The following is a 15,938-nucleotide window of genomic DNA, read 5'->3' on the forward strand; positions in this document are numbered from 1 at the left end:
CTAACAAGGGGAGAATCCCCACAACAAACACACAGGGAAAACATCTTGAGATCATATCAGCTGTATTCAATGTAGACTGTGAACACAAAACCTTGAGAATATACATCTCGATTTTCATTCATATAGTAACGTGGGAATTTTCAAGCAGTTAAGTCTTTTTGTTTAACAAATGAGACTATAACTTTGCCAGGAGCCTGAAGTTACGCTAGACAATCATTACCTGTACTTTGGGAAGCTCAAACTTTGCACAAGATAGATGAAACTATCTTCTACACCAGGTGACTTTGTCAATCTTAGAAAGCTAACAGTTTCAGAACCCATTACAAAAGCTAGAGAAAGAACCAAAAGGTCACATAAAAAAACTCTATATTTTCAGGAGATAGGCTTTTTTATTTCTTTTAAGTGATAAGCTGACTTCTAATTAACCTTGCTATAATTAGAATACACTCATCTACTCCATTTTAATGTAGTTAGGTGCTTTTAAAACCACAGTTCTGTTATCTCCTTGCAGGAAACACATGGACAATATATCTACACCTGCTCCTGCAGCTTTTGAAAAAAGCATGTGTGTTTTAAGTTTTGTCTCTTTACATTATCAGTAGGAAAGAAAGTGTTAGGGAGGGGGGAAGAAGTGTTCTGAAGGTATTATTATTATTTGTTTAGTTTCTGTTAATATAAGTTTTCTTTATACCCTTTTAAAGTTTTGAGCCTGCTTTGCTTTCCTCTTAATCCTATCTCACAAGGAAATAAGCATATTCTAGTAAGTGCACTGGCGTTTAGCCAGCACTGAACCCACTACATTAATTAGTGCATTGGCTGAGAAATCTCAAATTGGCGAACAAAAACCACCACACAAAATTGGTGTTCAAACTAAAACCATCACAGCCTGACAGACTGTTGTACCAGGATAAGACTGCCAAACTGATCAACTGCGAGTAATCTCACTTCAGACACTGTGAAATAGGGAAAGTGCATTGCTTCCAGGAAAGGATGCACAGATAGATCCCTGTCCCTGGATCACCTTTACTCTTCCTCAGTTCCAGTGAGCAAGGAAATTCAATGTCAGGAAAAATTATACACCACAGTATAAAAAGTAGGTCCCTAAGAAAGAGGTTTAGTAACTCAAAAGTTCTTGGAATAAGGCAGACATTCACTCTAGTGTTGATGTTTTAGCATATTTGTGCGTAACACAGACGTTGTAAAAATGCTTGTCTCAATGCACAGTCCCACACCAAGGAAAATATGTGGAAGAGCTCTCTATATAACAGAAGTTAAGTACAAGAAATAAAGCGGAGGGGACAGCCAACAGAACAAAAAAGTTTTCTGATGCGAAGGAAAGATGGAAAAAAATCAAAGAAATATCAAAGAGGAAGCAGTCTGACCAGGTATCTCAGATGCTTACAATAGTGCCCCAATTTTCCATTATATATTTTCATATAAAATGACATCAGATTGAACCAGTGCAGAAGAATGATTATACAGAAATTAATTTAGTGGATCAGTGCCAAAGAATTCTTTAAACCAAATTTCCTAAAAAGCAATGTTTACTGATACTAAAAGGAAGATATCTTTTTTTTTTTTTGACACATGCCATCGAACAAGGAAATCACAATTTTGTCATATTAAAAGTGGTAACAAAGAATAAGAATATCACTTTCTGAAATCTGAACTTTTAGAGAAAAAACACCTTGAAATGTCATACACTACATTAGAGTCACTTTACTATAGTTCTTTGTATTACAAATTCCAATTCTTCCTAGTGCTATTTTGTGACTGCTCTCAATCCCAGAGCACTTGTATGCAGTTTCACCACACAGATTATCCTGAGTGCAGCCTTTTCTTTCTGCATATTCTGTTTACCATCTCTTAATCCCTAGAACACCCTTAGGAAGCTTTTCCACAGAAGACACATGTACTACAGGATTCAATTCAATTCTAGTAAGTAACGTCTTCTAAAATAATGGGATGTAAGAGAACTAAGCCCAACAGTAATTTTAAATAAGATATTATGTATAACTTGTTACTATTGAGATCCTTTTCTAGGTTAAACAACAAGTTGATGTTATGGAAGCATGCATATACTCAAAGAAATTTAGGGCCATATTCTTTCTTTTTTACTCACTGTTTTCACCAAAAAATGAGTGATGGAACTTGATGAGTGAGTCCATGTATTATCCAGAGTCCCACACAGGACTTGGCTGATAGCATGAGACCTTCCATTAGAACTAGAACGTGACTGAGAACATAACTTTCTGAAAAGTTACCAACCAATTTTTTCTTTTTAATGACAAGGCATATATTTTGCCTACAGTCTATGATAGATACACTTGAAAATACCTAAATAAGCTTTCTCTTCAGAGACCTATCACCTCCCTACATTGCCTTACATACACATATACAGACAACTATTTCCACTACAAAGCCAATTAGAATCTGCATTTTGCACTCCTTTATGTTAACTAGGGCAAGCAGCTTTGTAGATAATGTAGCTCCAAAGAACCTGAATTCACTTGTATACAAACAGTATTAAGACTTTTTTTCCCTAGTCACAGCATCTCCACCTAGAAAAACTCTGGTCCAAACAGACATCTCTAAGACTTCAAATTCCAACTGCCAAAATCCTATGGGACAAAATTCCCCTTTGTATCAACTTTTTCTTAATTGCACTTTTTGCTGGTTATCTCCAGCCCTCTTTTTTGGGGTGGTGGAATTCCTGGTACAGTGTACATATTAGGCTTATTTAGAAAAAACTAGACTTCTCACATTTGAAATAGATACTATTACAAACATATTTTAATAGCGACTACTACCCATTCAATACTAATACACTATACTTACCATCTTAAGAATACTACACACTGTAACAGGATAAATGTGAATGTTTTTTAGTTTTGCACTTGAAATAGCAGCTATATTTTTCATTTATCTTTAAGCATGTAAGTATCTGTAGAAATAGCTGCTAGGCTTAAGTGTAAATCCATAAGGTTACACTGGTCATACAGTTAATATCTCACTATGTTGACATTTCAGTTAATGTGATTTTTTTGATCAATAATTCTCTTAGCTTATATTAATTGTCATATTTTTGGCTAATTACACTTTTTTATGCACATCTGTAAAAAAATTAACTTTTCCTAGATAATGAGGTTACTTTCATCCCTATTTCTGAATTCAAGACACTTTACAATGAGCAAACCTCTCTGGCAATGTTGCTTAGAGCTTCATCTTCTGCAGAAAATCTGTCCTTCACTGGAGTTCTCTTCCGTCCTGATCCAGGAGTTCCCATTTTTATTCTCTGAATCTGTATTTGAAAGCACAGATAGGACAAAGCTCAGTTTTAATTAATATCAAATTAAAATTAAAAACAATCAACCAACCTACACGCCAAAATGTCCTAAGTTTTCCAATCTTTAGCTACGTAATACTCAAGACATCAATATGCAATTGGCATGTAATGGCCACACATAAGCTTGTGGCAGCATTACAGAACACTGCTGCATCCTTCAAGGTGCACATAGAGAATTTGTCTACTGAACAGAACCCATGAGTTTACCTACAGCTTCAAAGTCAGGCACAACTGTAAACTGCTCCTGTCTCAAAAAGAATGCCTCTGTTCTCTGTCAATTTATGTAACTCCTGAAATGACATATCCATTTAATTAACAGATGTTGGAAAAAAAACCACTATAGAAAAAGTGTTCAAGAATTAAATTTGCATGATCATTAGAGGTCTCCTCAACACAGAAAAGACTCGGAAGAAAAACTTTACTAAGCATCCAAGTAGGTAGATGTGACTTACTTACATTTTAATACAGCTGTTCTCATGCAACTGAGCTGCTGTCTTCTAAAGCAAAAGTTTACTATAGCAGAAATAGACACCTTTACGCAAAAAACCCCTCTCTTTTACTTAACAAGATTCTCAAACTGGAAACAAAGAGAGAAATATACTACCATCATATACTCTTACTTTTCCTCCAGAAATCTCTTATGAATTGCAAGCATATAAAAATGACCAACAAAGCAAAACAAAACATAGCCCAAATAGACACGATCAAAAAATGTTACACCAAAAAAAAACCTCAAAAAACTCAACTATATAAGTTTTTTCAAATATCCTAAAGAAATCCTACTTCCAGACATCCAGATCCTCTCAAATGTAAGACTAGAATTTGCTGGATTTGGTGGTAGTCCAGCTATTTGACAAGGCAAATATCCTACACAGGGTTTGAGAAAACACCTTAGTTATAATAAACAACTTCTATTTGCAGGAAGAAGAGATCTAAAAGGTATCTAGTATTGGCTATCCTTTTGAAACTGAACTGGTACAATAACTGCCTTTCTTACTGGATCTAACTAGCAAAGACTCAGTAATTGATTATAGTTTAGTCAAAAAGAAAGGAGGAAAAAAAACAAAGTGATAGCTATTTTTTTACAAGCAGAGTTTTTACTTTATTACTTTTACACAGCAATCACAAAGCCAAAATATATTGGGATATTTTCTGACACTGAAAGACACCAAGTAGCATCACAGGCCTTTTTTTTTCTCTTATATTTTAGCTTCTACACCTTTTCATCACCCTTCTTTTAATAACTTTATATTATTACTGCTTTCTTTTCCTTGCAAGCAATAAGATTTTTTTACTCTGCTTCAAATTTTACAGGTATTTTACTGTTCTTCATCTGCTCAATATTGTCACTGCTATTTCATTTGGTAAGAGTCTGTATATTTAGTCTTAAAAATAAGCAAGTAAACTTATGTCTTGTATTCAAGTAAATTTAGACAAATATAGGCACAAACAGTTTGGAGATCTCAGTGGCAAAGGTTTAAGCTCAGAACTACAAGTTGCTGCCCACATTCTGAATGTCTCAAAAAATCAGCCTCTTTTTTCAGTAATTCTTATTGGCTGATTTCACATATTAAAAGCAGACAGGGCCCAAACTAAAAGTTACATGGACACAAAATAATACCACCCATACTACAGAAGGCCTTAACAATGTTATACACTAGCCACAAGAAAAATCATTGAATGTTTATTACAATAAACAGGTTCGTGTAAGAACAGAAATCCAATCTATCTACTAGAAGTCACTAAGAATAAAATTATTTTAATTGACACATTAAAGGCCATATTTCTTTAAAAAGTATTTACCATGTTAGAAAGAACTGCAGAGTAACTGCACATACCATAGACTTGAACTACATTTCTTGACATCCTCTAAACAACATACCATTTCTAATAGACAACAAACTTTGGTTTGTTAACTCAGTGAAATGCTCTCAGCTGGCAGACTGATTTGGGGAATGTAATGGTTTCTAGCTAAAATACAGCTAATTTTAGTATAGTTACATTCAGTTTACAGGAAGTACTAATTTACAGAGTACTAATTTCATAAAAATTAGATACTGATGCTTTAAATGGGGAAAACCACATCTCAGTTGCTGTGGAGGAAAGCAAGTGTGGCATCTCTGCCAGCAATCTACCACGCTTCTCACCTAGAACAAGCACAGAACTCCTGACTGAGCCCAAACACAAGACGGGACACGACAGATTATTACTCAGAAGGTATACAGAGATGTTGTCTTTGCCTACAAAAAGGAATTAAGAAAATCAAAGCTCAGGTGAAGCCAAAACTAGCAAAGGCTGATAAGGACAAAGAGAAAGACTATTCTAAGGACATTGGGAACACAAGAATGACTAAGAAAACGTTAGGGCCACTGTTTAGTGACACAGGTGAGAGTGGTGGGTGCTTGCCAAGCCCCACCCTTGAAAGAACAGTCTGGATAATAACAAAGGTGAAGATGGGAATCTGTGTGCGTGAATCAAATAAGCAAAACTGTCTGACAGGGTACAGGCCCAAACCTGGTCATGTTACAAGAGAGCAAGAGGCTTGTCAGTTACATTAAACAGAAACTAGGAAATCAGACAGAAGCACTTGTTTGAAGTAAAGGAGTCCTCTTGAAAATAAAACCCAAATCATCAGTGCAGTAGCAGTAACTTTGGAGGGATAACAGCATCAGTCAAACCCTAGTCTGATGCTGCCAGAAGTCACCCCACTGATTGCGTGATATCTGCCCAAGCTAAACCAATACAGCATCCCTCCTAGTGGATGCAAGATCCTGCAATCCAGCTAGCAGGTGGTCAGTACAGGGAGGGTCAGTACACACCTTAAGTGTGCAAATGTGAGCTTGTTAGGTATGGTCTCACTGGCATATGCATTGGGACATATTAGAGAACAGCACAGATACACACAAACCTAGAGTGTCCACATCTCCAGCAGAAATCATGTGCAAACAGGAGACGCTAGAGTTGAAGAATAGAACAGTTAAACACCAGCCTAGAGAGGCTGTGGAATATCCATCCCTGAAGATGGTAAAAACTTAACTAGACAAGGCTCTGAAAAACCTTTTCTAATTGACAATACTTTGGGCAAAGGATGACCTCCAAAGAATCTTCCTAAAATAAAATATATGGTTCTACATTTATTATTGTTCGCAATTTTGAAACTACACCTCAATATAAGTTTTCTTTAATTAGATGTTTTAATATTTCTTCAAAGGTCTTGTCACAATTTCTTCCATTCCATTTAACTTTTAATTTGGCTGATGTATGTCAGAGTATTTAATTTCTTGTTATTAAGTTCGGTACTACAGAAACCTAGATATATTGCTAATATGCTAATGAGTCTAATACTATAAATATCATTCTGTTACTTCTCAGGAAAATATAGGATATCAATACTTTACATACATGCAGAAATACTTTTGAGATGTTTCACTTCAATAACTTTCTGATTACACAAAAAGTTCTTTTCCTGCATGGGATAAAGAATTTTGCTGCAGCATGGGATAAAGAATTTAATACACGCTGTCACATTAGAATTTTCATAAAAATAATTTAAAAGAACACCAAAACAAAATCAGACAAAGAGCAGTTTGCTATTGTCTTTTATGGTTTAGAAAGATAAATACAAAAGGAAGGAACACTATAATATCTGCTGCATTTACAGTTAAAAATTCCTGAGGCACGTCTGTTACATGCCTAGTTCTAATAGGCATGGTAACACATTGTATTACACAACCGATGAAGTGACATCCTGTTGCATTTCATTCCAAAACACGGAAGTGTCTGAAGTCTCCAAACAAAACGGAAGACCTGAGATGAAATACTTCAAATGCCCTCTCATTTGTCTTCACTTCAGGCATATATACATTTTATCTCTTCCACAAGTCCTTGCTGTCTAGTCTTCTTCATTTTACCCTCCGACTAAAGGTTCTCCTTTCTTTTTTGCTTCCTAGAAAAAGGTCTGATTTGTCTTAGAGGAAAAAAAAATAAGCTACACTACAAGTTCAGGGCCTATCACTCACTATCTCCAATGGCACCACCTGTTCTAAATGCCTGGGTCGTATGCCAGCATACTTGGCATTACATACATAGGATCCAGATATCTTAGTGTGAACAGGCTATAAATAACAGACCAAAACTCCCCTTTTCTCTTTCAAACAAGACTACAAGATCACTAAAATTCACCTGTGTAGACAACATCTCTGTATAATTGATTCAACAACAGAGAAGAATGGTACTGCTCTTGAACTAATGTCTTTTAGAAACAGAATCTGAATGCAAAAGTATTAGTACTACAACACTTGCATTCATAATTGAGAAGGAGCATAATCATATTGGAAACCACAATCTTGTTTGCTTGATCTTCAACCTTTGTCCAAGCAAACTTCAAAAGATACAAAGCAAATAGGCACAGAAAAATTTTAAATTATGCAAGACAGACACAAGAGTCTTCTTCAGAAGAAAGACCCCAAACAAGGGTACTCTCTTTGCAATTAATGTTTGCTCATAGGTCCAAAACCACCCATGCAAGAAAAAGGGTTGCATGATCACAGGGTGACCATGATCCAACAAAGGGGCATGTAGGAAGAGAGACAAATACATTAGGTTTTAATGCACTGAGAAAGAAATAGATTGAGTTTTAAAACAATCCTTTTAAGGACTCATTTGGAATTTTCATTCCGAATAACCTTGTTCAGAATATTAACTGAAACAAGAAGTATTACCAAAAAAGAGCTGCTACTATGAGTGAAAGAGGCTAACATTAAAGGGAAAATGCAAAGACTGAGAAAAGCATATAATTACAATCTGCCAAAAGATTACACTGCTTACCACTATATTGGAGAAAAGTTATTCCAGCTGATGAATAGTGTTTCTGTTTTAAGAAGCTGTTCATCTCTAATCACGGCCCACTTCAAAAACTGTTAGCACAAAGTTCTGCTCTGAGTGGACAAGCTTATGTCATCCTTTTCCGGAAAAAAACCTACTCTTTAGACAACTGCACGATCCACCCCCTTAATACAGTATATTTACAGTTCACTTGCCGTTTTAAAATCTGAGAAATACAATTTCTTATGAGTTCATGGAATTTAGCAATTGAATTGTAATTCCTTAGAGGGAGTTGAGATCCCTCAGTTTGTTGGTGTCATGAAGTTAGAGACCTACAGAAAGTCCCCAGTTAAAACAATTAAAAAGCCATTATGCAGCTTACAAGAGTCTGCAAGTGCCTGATGAATCCATGAAGTGTCCCAGTGCCTATCATTGACTGTCTTGCAATGCTTTACCTGTGGCAATAGGTAAAGGCATCCTACAGCCCTGTAGAACTACGAGACACCTCCAGACCTACCTAGCTATCTTTGGTGACCTTCACCAGTCTTTGCAAATTACCAAAATTCCAAAACAGTGCCTTGCAATTTCAAGTAGTGACAACTTGTTTTATGATGTATGAGTTCTCTGCCAGTCAGTTGCCAACAGCTGCAACTGTAGATACCATTACTGCAAAAAGTACATTACATACACAAAATCATCAGTTACAGGCAGCATCTGGAAAGCTCTTATAATGGTGACTCACCAGAGGATCTCTAGGGGCACAGTATAAAGCATATATAACTTCCAGAAAAGCAATGTAACAGGGACTGACTTTTCTAGAATCAGTGCTACTATAAATGCTAGAGATCCAGGAATAAACTAAGAATTTAAATGGAACTTTAAAACATAAGGGGATAACAGTACTAAAATGAGCACTATAAAAAATTATGAAAATGCATATAAAAAAACAACACAAGGATCTTTCAGAAGTGTTTACTCTAAAATGAAGCAACCATCATTTTTACACTGTCAGCTTTTTCAAAATGAGTACCCTTTCTGTCATTTTGGAAAAGAATGATTCATTGCTCATTAAAAAACCAAACACTGCTGCTATATTGAGGCTGCACTTTTTTTTTTAATGAAATGGAGTGCCCCATGGTAACAACCCACACACTGTAACAAGCTGCAACTATTTAAAATATTTTTCCCCCATCAATTTAATACACTCCTACACTCTTTCCTACTTGTGCTACAATTACAGTACAACGAAGAAAAGCTACTGCAGCAAGGGAAAGAAATTGTCCTGGGTACCCCTTAGAAGAAACAGCAGTTGAAGGAAACTATCAGCTGACATCATTCCTGCTGACTAATTCTCTGCTATAGTAGTGAAGTTTGTAGGCTTAGAAACACTTATGTCCACCTGACCCTTCTTTCATAAATACCCCTTCACCTCTTCCCTTAAAGCAGATCTAACACTGTTAACTTAGCTCAAGGAAATGTGAACTTTAATATCACCTTCACAAGCAGACAGTGTTACTTACATAAACTATTTAGCAGGTGCATGTAATGCATAAACACAAACTGTCCTTTACCTACAATTACACATTACCTAGTTTCCAGATATTAAGATAATAAAATTTAATTACTTTCTCAGAAAGTAGTTATAGCATTTTTTTTGTAATGCTACTGGACTGCACTAACTCATTACTATCACCACACATCTTCACATTAGGATCTTACAAACAACAACACAGTATCAAATCTATTAGTTATTTCTTATCCTCTGCTTACATTATATACCAGAGCTATTCAATTATGTATGATACTGATCTAGGTTTTTTTGGTATATGCACATGCCAACTTGTGTGCTATATGAAAATCTAGACCTTAATAAGCTCTACATATCCCCACTACACAGAGTCTAAGCACTTTCTGAAAGTTTACATGTATTATAATACTGTGCCATCTTCTGAGAGAATGAGACTTAAAAAAGCTCCTCTGTAGTCAATTCACAAGAAATACTGGTGTTTAGGTCAACAAGCTACACTTGACATATTTCACACAACCGTCTTCTATTCACAAGTTTCCAGTTACAGCCAAGAATTCAGTTCAGGTAAGACTGACTTCCCAGTAAGCTAAATACCTCCAAACCCAAGTAACAGGAAACAATAGGAAAATTATGTCATGTATGTAAAACAATTTTGTACTGCTAAAGCACCTTTTATCTTTTTTACATCATCACTAAGCAATTACATTAACCAAGGAAGCAGATGTATATGAAGAGGGTAACTGTTTCTGGGCCGCAATACATTTAATTACATCATTTCGCAATCAAGACACAATGAACATTTAAAGAGCTCAAACACTGATTTAGTATTATACTTGGTAGCAAACCTCCCGCCCCACATCTCTAGAGATGTTTTACCCCAATAATTTTGAAGGGAGAAAATTGATCTTAGACCTTCCTCATTTCAAGTAAAAAATGCCTGCAGGTCTCCCTAAAATGCGAAAAATCACTGAGTATATCACATAAAGTCAACACAGTACTACTTCATCTACAAAATATTTTTATTATCAGTGAAATACATAACACTGCCCTTAAAAGAGTCACGCTCGGATTCAAACTGAAAATCACTTAAAACACATTGAGCAGATCACAGTCTGGAGCTGTTTTCGGCTCCTTCCAAACTCATGAATATGTTAATCTCTCTTATCACCCTCAACGACATTTTTATAATTGTAGCAACAGGGTATACTAAAAATAAAACAGCGTACTCCAAAATAAATTTTTGAAAACCAAACGACTAAGCATCAGCAAGAGTGACCGACTCCCAACGCAGCTCGCTGCAGAGGGGGCACGCCCTACTGTTCCGGGAATAGCGAAGCCGTGGTAACGTGCTCCGAGGAAGTAGGAGAAAGGCACCGAAATACACACTGCTGTGATTTCAGCACATCTTCCTTTTTCCGTCATTTCGCCGTTTCCACTCAGCCCCGAAGGGGTGCACGGCAGCTCCCTGAGGACCAGGAGGAGGGATCGCGCCCGGCGAGCAGCAGCAGCCCGCCGGAAGGGCTCGGGCCAGGCCGGGCTCGGCTTCCCCTGGTCCGCCCGCACCAAGCCGACCGCGGCCACACGGAAGGTGCCGCACACCGCCGCCCCAAGCCTCTCCTGCTCGCCGACCTGACCAACGAGTTCCGCCTTGGCCGCTCCTCCAAACCTGAAGAACCGGGTTCCCGCCCTGCGTCGTCGCCCGAGTTTTGTGTCTATGACACCCTTCCTCCTCCCGGCCCTCGCCCTTACCCTGCCTGGGCCCCAGGGAGTCTTACCTGCGGGCCAGCCTGCCGCAGAACCGGGACGCCTCAGGAGGGAGGGGGCAATTGTTCCACTCTTCCCTCCACCGTTTCCAGAGGTGTGAGGGGCCCGTGGATCCCGGAATCACTTCAGGCTCCTTCCTTCCCTCACTCCCTACGCCCAGAGATAGGGGAACAGTGGCAAAAGCCGCCCCAAGGCAACCACAGTGCCCGCCGCACAGGGACCGCCCACGGGCCGCGACAAGGGAACTGCTACCTCACTTAACCCTCTCCACCGTCCTCTACCAACCGTTCCCCGTGAGGGGTTGGGAGAACCGGAGCTGCAGGCAGACAAGCCGCTCCGCTCCAGGCCGCCTTCCTCTTCCCCGCCCCGCACTCTTGCCTCCTCCCCTTCGGCGCCAGGCGCTTACGGCCCCATCGAGAACTCGAGTGAGAGACTGCGGTAAATTTCAAACCGCGTGCGGAAGGAAGGGGCCGGCGCTGAGCAGAAGAAAAGAGAGCGAGCGCCCGACAGCCGAAGGGCAGGAGACACCGCGACCCACGCTGGCACCGACAGCCACCGCTTTTGCCCGGCCCCCACACAGGCCAGGGGGCCAAGCGCGCAGGCGCCACGGAGGAGAGGGCGAGAGGGCGGTACGCCCGCGTGCGCAGAGCGGGCGCGGCTGCGGGGACGGCTGTGAACGGCCGTGAACGGTGGTGGGCGGTGCCGCGCCCCGCCCCGCCCCGCCCGGCTCGGCTGCCAGGGTCGTGGCCGCCTCCCGGGCAGGTGATGGGCTACTGGGGTTTTGGGCCGGTGTGGGTCACTGTGCCCTGTGGCGGCCTTTCAGCCCAGGGAAGGCGAGGAGGCGATCCGAAGGAGCAGCGCCCTCCTCTCGCCTCGCTTCTCCTTTCCTCAGCAGGCAGCGGAGGGAGGGAGCGTCGTTCTCTGTAGTGTGTCGTACCGCAGCGCACGCTCTCTGCCTCGCCCCCCCCTTATCATCGGGCGGGCGGCTGACTCAGTGCTGTGGTGGGTGGAGGTAGGTCTGGCACCGCCTGCTTTGTGCTTCGTTCCCGGGTTTAGCTAGGGCTTGTTTTTATTGATCGGCCTTCCCCAGGGAACGGGCATGCGAGAGCTCCGGGAGACCGTGGCTGCCGCTAAAGAACAGCAGCGCGCTGCATCAGCCTCGGCCGGGCCGCTGGGAGTCGCCGTGCTCGTTTGTGTGCCCAGTTCCCACCGCTTCCACATGGCACAAGAGCATTTCGGAAGATTTACTGCATGGGTATCAAGGTTTATGAGTAAAAATCGTTTGCAGACATTGGCACCTTCGATTAGACTGACCTAAACACCACCAGACTTCTGTAATATCAAAATTTAAATACGGCATAATCCCTAAGGAAAAAAATACTCGTAAAAAAGAAATTACTGTACCATATTGCGGTTTATACACAGACAGTCATGAAAATTGATGAGATTCTGCTGTGAGATAGACTGGGGATCACACTGGTTGTAATTTGCTTTCCAACACCTCTGAAGTTAAGTGCAGGGTGTTTCTTAAGAGTGTAGAGATAATTAGAGGAGATGGCATTTTGTATGTTGGAAATCACATGGAAATGAAAAAGCAACTGTTAAAATGACAAGCATAGTGGTAAGACTCAAAAACATGCACCAGAGTTCAAATGTCTTACTAAAATAAGCTCGAGTGGATGTGCACAAAGTAAAGAAAAAGGGATATGCAAGTGATTTAAATCTATTAAAGCAGATGTATAACATATTTCTTGTGTTTCATTAGTATTTTATAATTTTCTGTGTGAAAAACCTACACTCTCTCAATCTTTTTCCTCATCTGATCCTACAGTATAGCCTCACCATCCTTATTTTTAACATCACATTAATTTCTGTAGTAATAGAGGATGATCTCACTGGAGGGAGGTGAAGTAAAAAGTTTCTCATGGACCATCTATAGAAAAGACCAGAAAAAGTACTGGCTTAAAACCTTCATTTTTATTTGACATTTATTCCTGCAGAAGGACTCACCTGCTGAGAGATTCTCTTTATAGACAATCATCATTAAAACCATTTTGCGCTATTTTGGTTTGCCCTAGTTGGTGGGAAGAGTCTTTTGTTCATTCTTGAGTAGAAGGTTTGTGGAGAGCTTTCTGAAATGTGGCATGTCCCAGGTCATTATGGGATCTCTATTAATGTATTTCTGTTAAAGAGGATTTTTTTTTTCAATCATTTGTACATTTTTCTACAATGAAGTATTGATTTTTTCATACTGCTAGTCTTTTTGATATCATAGACTGCACATTTTTCTTCAATGATGGTGTAAAATGCATATCTCCTCGAGAGCGGGAATGCATTTTTGTCACTTGAAAGAGCAGTTGTTTACTTGACTGAAAAGCTGTGTACAGTGCAGTTAAAACAGGCAGTGGTACAGGATGGCACAGTAGCAATTCAGTAGCAATTTGGAGTTCAGCATTTCTAATGAATTGCTAAACATGTTATATACATTATACATATGTATATACATTTCATTATAAACCTTCAATTAGAAGCCAGAAAATGAAAGTTATGTCTGAACTTCTACTATGAAATGACTGCAGTTACAAAATGATCAATTATTTATGAATATGCCTTTAATGATTAAATGATTACTGAAGCTAGTATAAAGCTTGCTCTATTAATGAGTTTCAGCTAAAAATAAGTAAATGAATGAATGAAGTATCGCTGGATCTGCCTTTGAATATTTTTTTTTCTTTACTGTTGTTGTTTTATATAGTAGGTTAATATAGATCCCTTGCCATATGTAATTGAACTTGCTGATTCACTGTCTCCCTTTTCTCTGGAAATCTCTCTGTAAAACTGTTTAGCTCAATTAAGGCATTCCATGGGTGGACTCTTACTCAGTCCTTTTCAGAGTGATTGTCACCTAAGAAATTATTTCTAGGATGAATCTGTAAATCAGTTAAATTGAATACTTTGAACAATGTCAACTTCCTACAATAATATGTGTACAGTTTTAAAAGATTTTGTCACTGTAACAAATTCTACGAGAGAAAAAATATATTTACCTCTGCAATGTTTTCTCTTTCTGCAGTTCTTAATATCTGTTTTTTGGTCCCACACTCTAGCATTTCTAATTTGAATCTTTTGTTTCATGATTATTGCACTTTTTGATTAGGAATGTAGTAGTGTTGGCATAAATATAGGATCATAGTGTAACTTAATTCCTGATGTCAATCTGTATTTTCTCTTCTGTGTCCTGCCTATTCTTCTCTCTCTCTCTCCCTCTCTCTCATCCCTGCCACCCTCCCTTTGTGGAAAGAATAACTTCACGTATTAATTTAACTGGTAGATTGGTTTACTGATGAAGACTCATTTATTTAAGAGCATTTTAAGAAATTCTGACAACCTCATCAAATTGTTTCTGTCATTTCCATTTTGTGTCCTTCCTTTCCAGTAGTTTCCATCTCCTCAGTTCAGGTACCATCACTCAGCAATTCATTTGACACAACTGAACATACTTTACTTTTTCTTTTTCCTCCCCAGCTGTACTAGATCAAAGCTGTAGTACATCAAAGCTCAAACTCACCAAGAAACTAACCAATGAAACAGTTTATTCCGTTGCCACTTTTTCACTTCTCTTCCACAATGTAAAGGTAGCTCTTGGCAGTTTAAGGAGTTCAAAGTATCCAAGTCTATTTGAAACCATATTGCTTCTGAAAATATTTTGGCCTGAATATTGTTTCTAATATGATTTCCTGGTCTAAGTAAGTAGCAGCGCTTTCTTCTATATGTTATAATTGAAAATATTACTTGTAATTATTTCTATGGTTTTAAGCAACTTAAATTGTGCAAGATGGTTTGGTTACGGGAATAAACTACTCCTCTTTCTTGATGTACATATATAGATGTGTCTGTACATGATTGTACAAATCATGTCAATTTCTTTTAATTGGTTTAGTTTGTTTAATAGACTTTTCCTGTTCTCCAAATTACACTGGTATGTTTTGGCAATAACTTTCAAAACATATTGCTGAAGAAGCAATCCTCACAATCAATTCCTAACAATTTCCTTTGGAAAAGTGGATTTTCCCTGAGTCTAAATACCCAAGATTAAATAACCAAATTTTCCTATGGAAAGTAAAGTTTTAAAAGGGTAAAATAAAGACATTATGGAGAGCAATATTTATTCTACATCATTCATAGGATGCATTGGATATTGTGACAGATGACTTTACTGTTTCTGATGAAAATGTTTTAGATTTTCCAAAGAAGAAAGGAAGAAGGATAGTGGGAAAACCACCTACCTTGAAGCAATTGATAGGCAAGTTCCTTTAGTCACTACTTAGTGCCTCTGCGGTCTGTAGCATAAGTTCTCCATATTCTAAAAGAAAATAGATGGAATAGAAAGATCTGGAGAAAGCGATTCAAATATGTCTGCTCTTAGTTACTACTTCCATTAAGGTTCAAATGAGCTTCCAGCTCAATAGATTTCTG

The 15,938-nt window shown here is 38.7% G+C and overlaps 1 protein-coding gene and 1 long non-coding RNA gene across 7 annotated transcripts in view; one reads left to right on the forward strand and one right to left on the reverse strand.

Moving 5' to 3' along the window:
- The window catches only part of LRRFIP2 (LRR binding FLII interacting protein 2), a 55,571-nt gene extending 43,645 nt beyond the window's left edge, over window positions 1-11,926 (reverse strand). For 3 of the 6 annotated variants that reach the window (XM_036397438.1, XM_036397408.1, XM_036397379.2), the window contains exons 1-2: window positions 11,474-11,923; window positions 3,197-3,301 (exon numbers count right to left, since the gene is read on the reverse strand). In XM_036397438.1, the coding sequence (XP_036253331.1) occupies window positions 3,197-3,286 (90 nt within the window). In that variant the 5' untranslated portion in view covers window positions 3,287-3,301; window positions 11,474-11,923. Of the gene's footprint in view, window positions 1-3,196; window positions 3,302-11,473 lie in introns of all 6 variants that reach the window. The other 3 variants (XM_036397370.2, XM_036397389.2, XM_036397429.2) reach the window with 3 other exon arrangements.
- A 94-nt stretch (window positions 11,927-12,020) lies between these two features.
- On the forward strand, window positions 12,021-15,340 carry LOC118695714 (uncharacterized). Its single transcript, XR_004981574.2, has 2 exons — window positions 12,021-12,474; window positions 12,553-15,340. It is a non-coding gene; the product is annotated as an uncharacterized LOC118695714 (long non-coding RNA).
- Window positions 15,341-15,938: the final 598 nt, after the last annotated feature.

This window comes from Molothrus ater, chromosome 1 (genome assembly GCF_012460135.2).
Source record: "Molothrus ater isolate BHLD 08-10-18 breed brown headed cowbird chromosome 1, BPBGC_Mater_1.1, whole genome shotgun sequence".
In the NCBI taxonomy this organism is placed as follows: Eukaryota; Metazoa; Chordata; class Aves; order Passeriformes; family Icteridae; genus Molothrus; species Molothrus ater.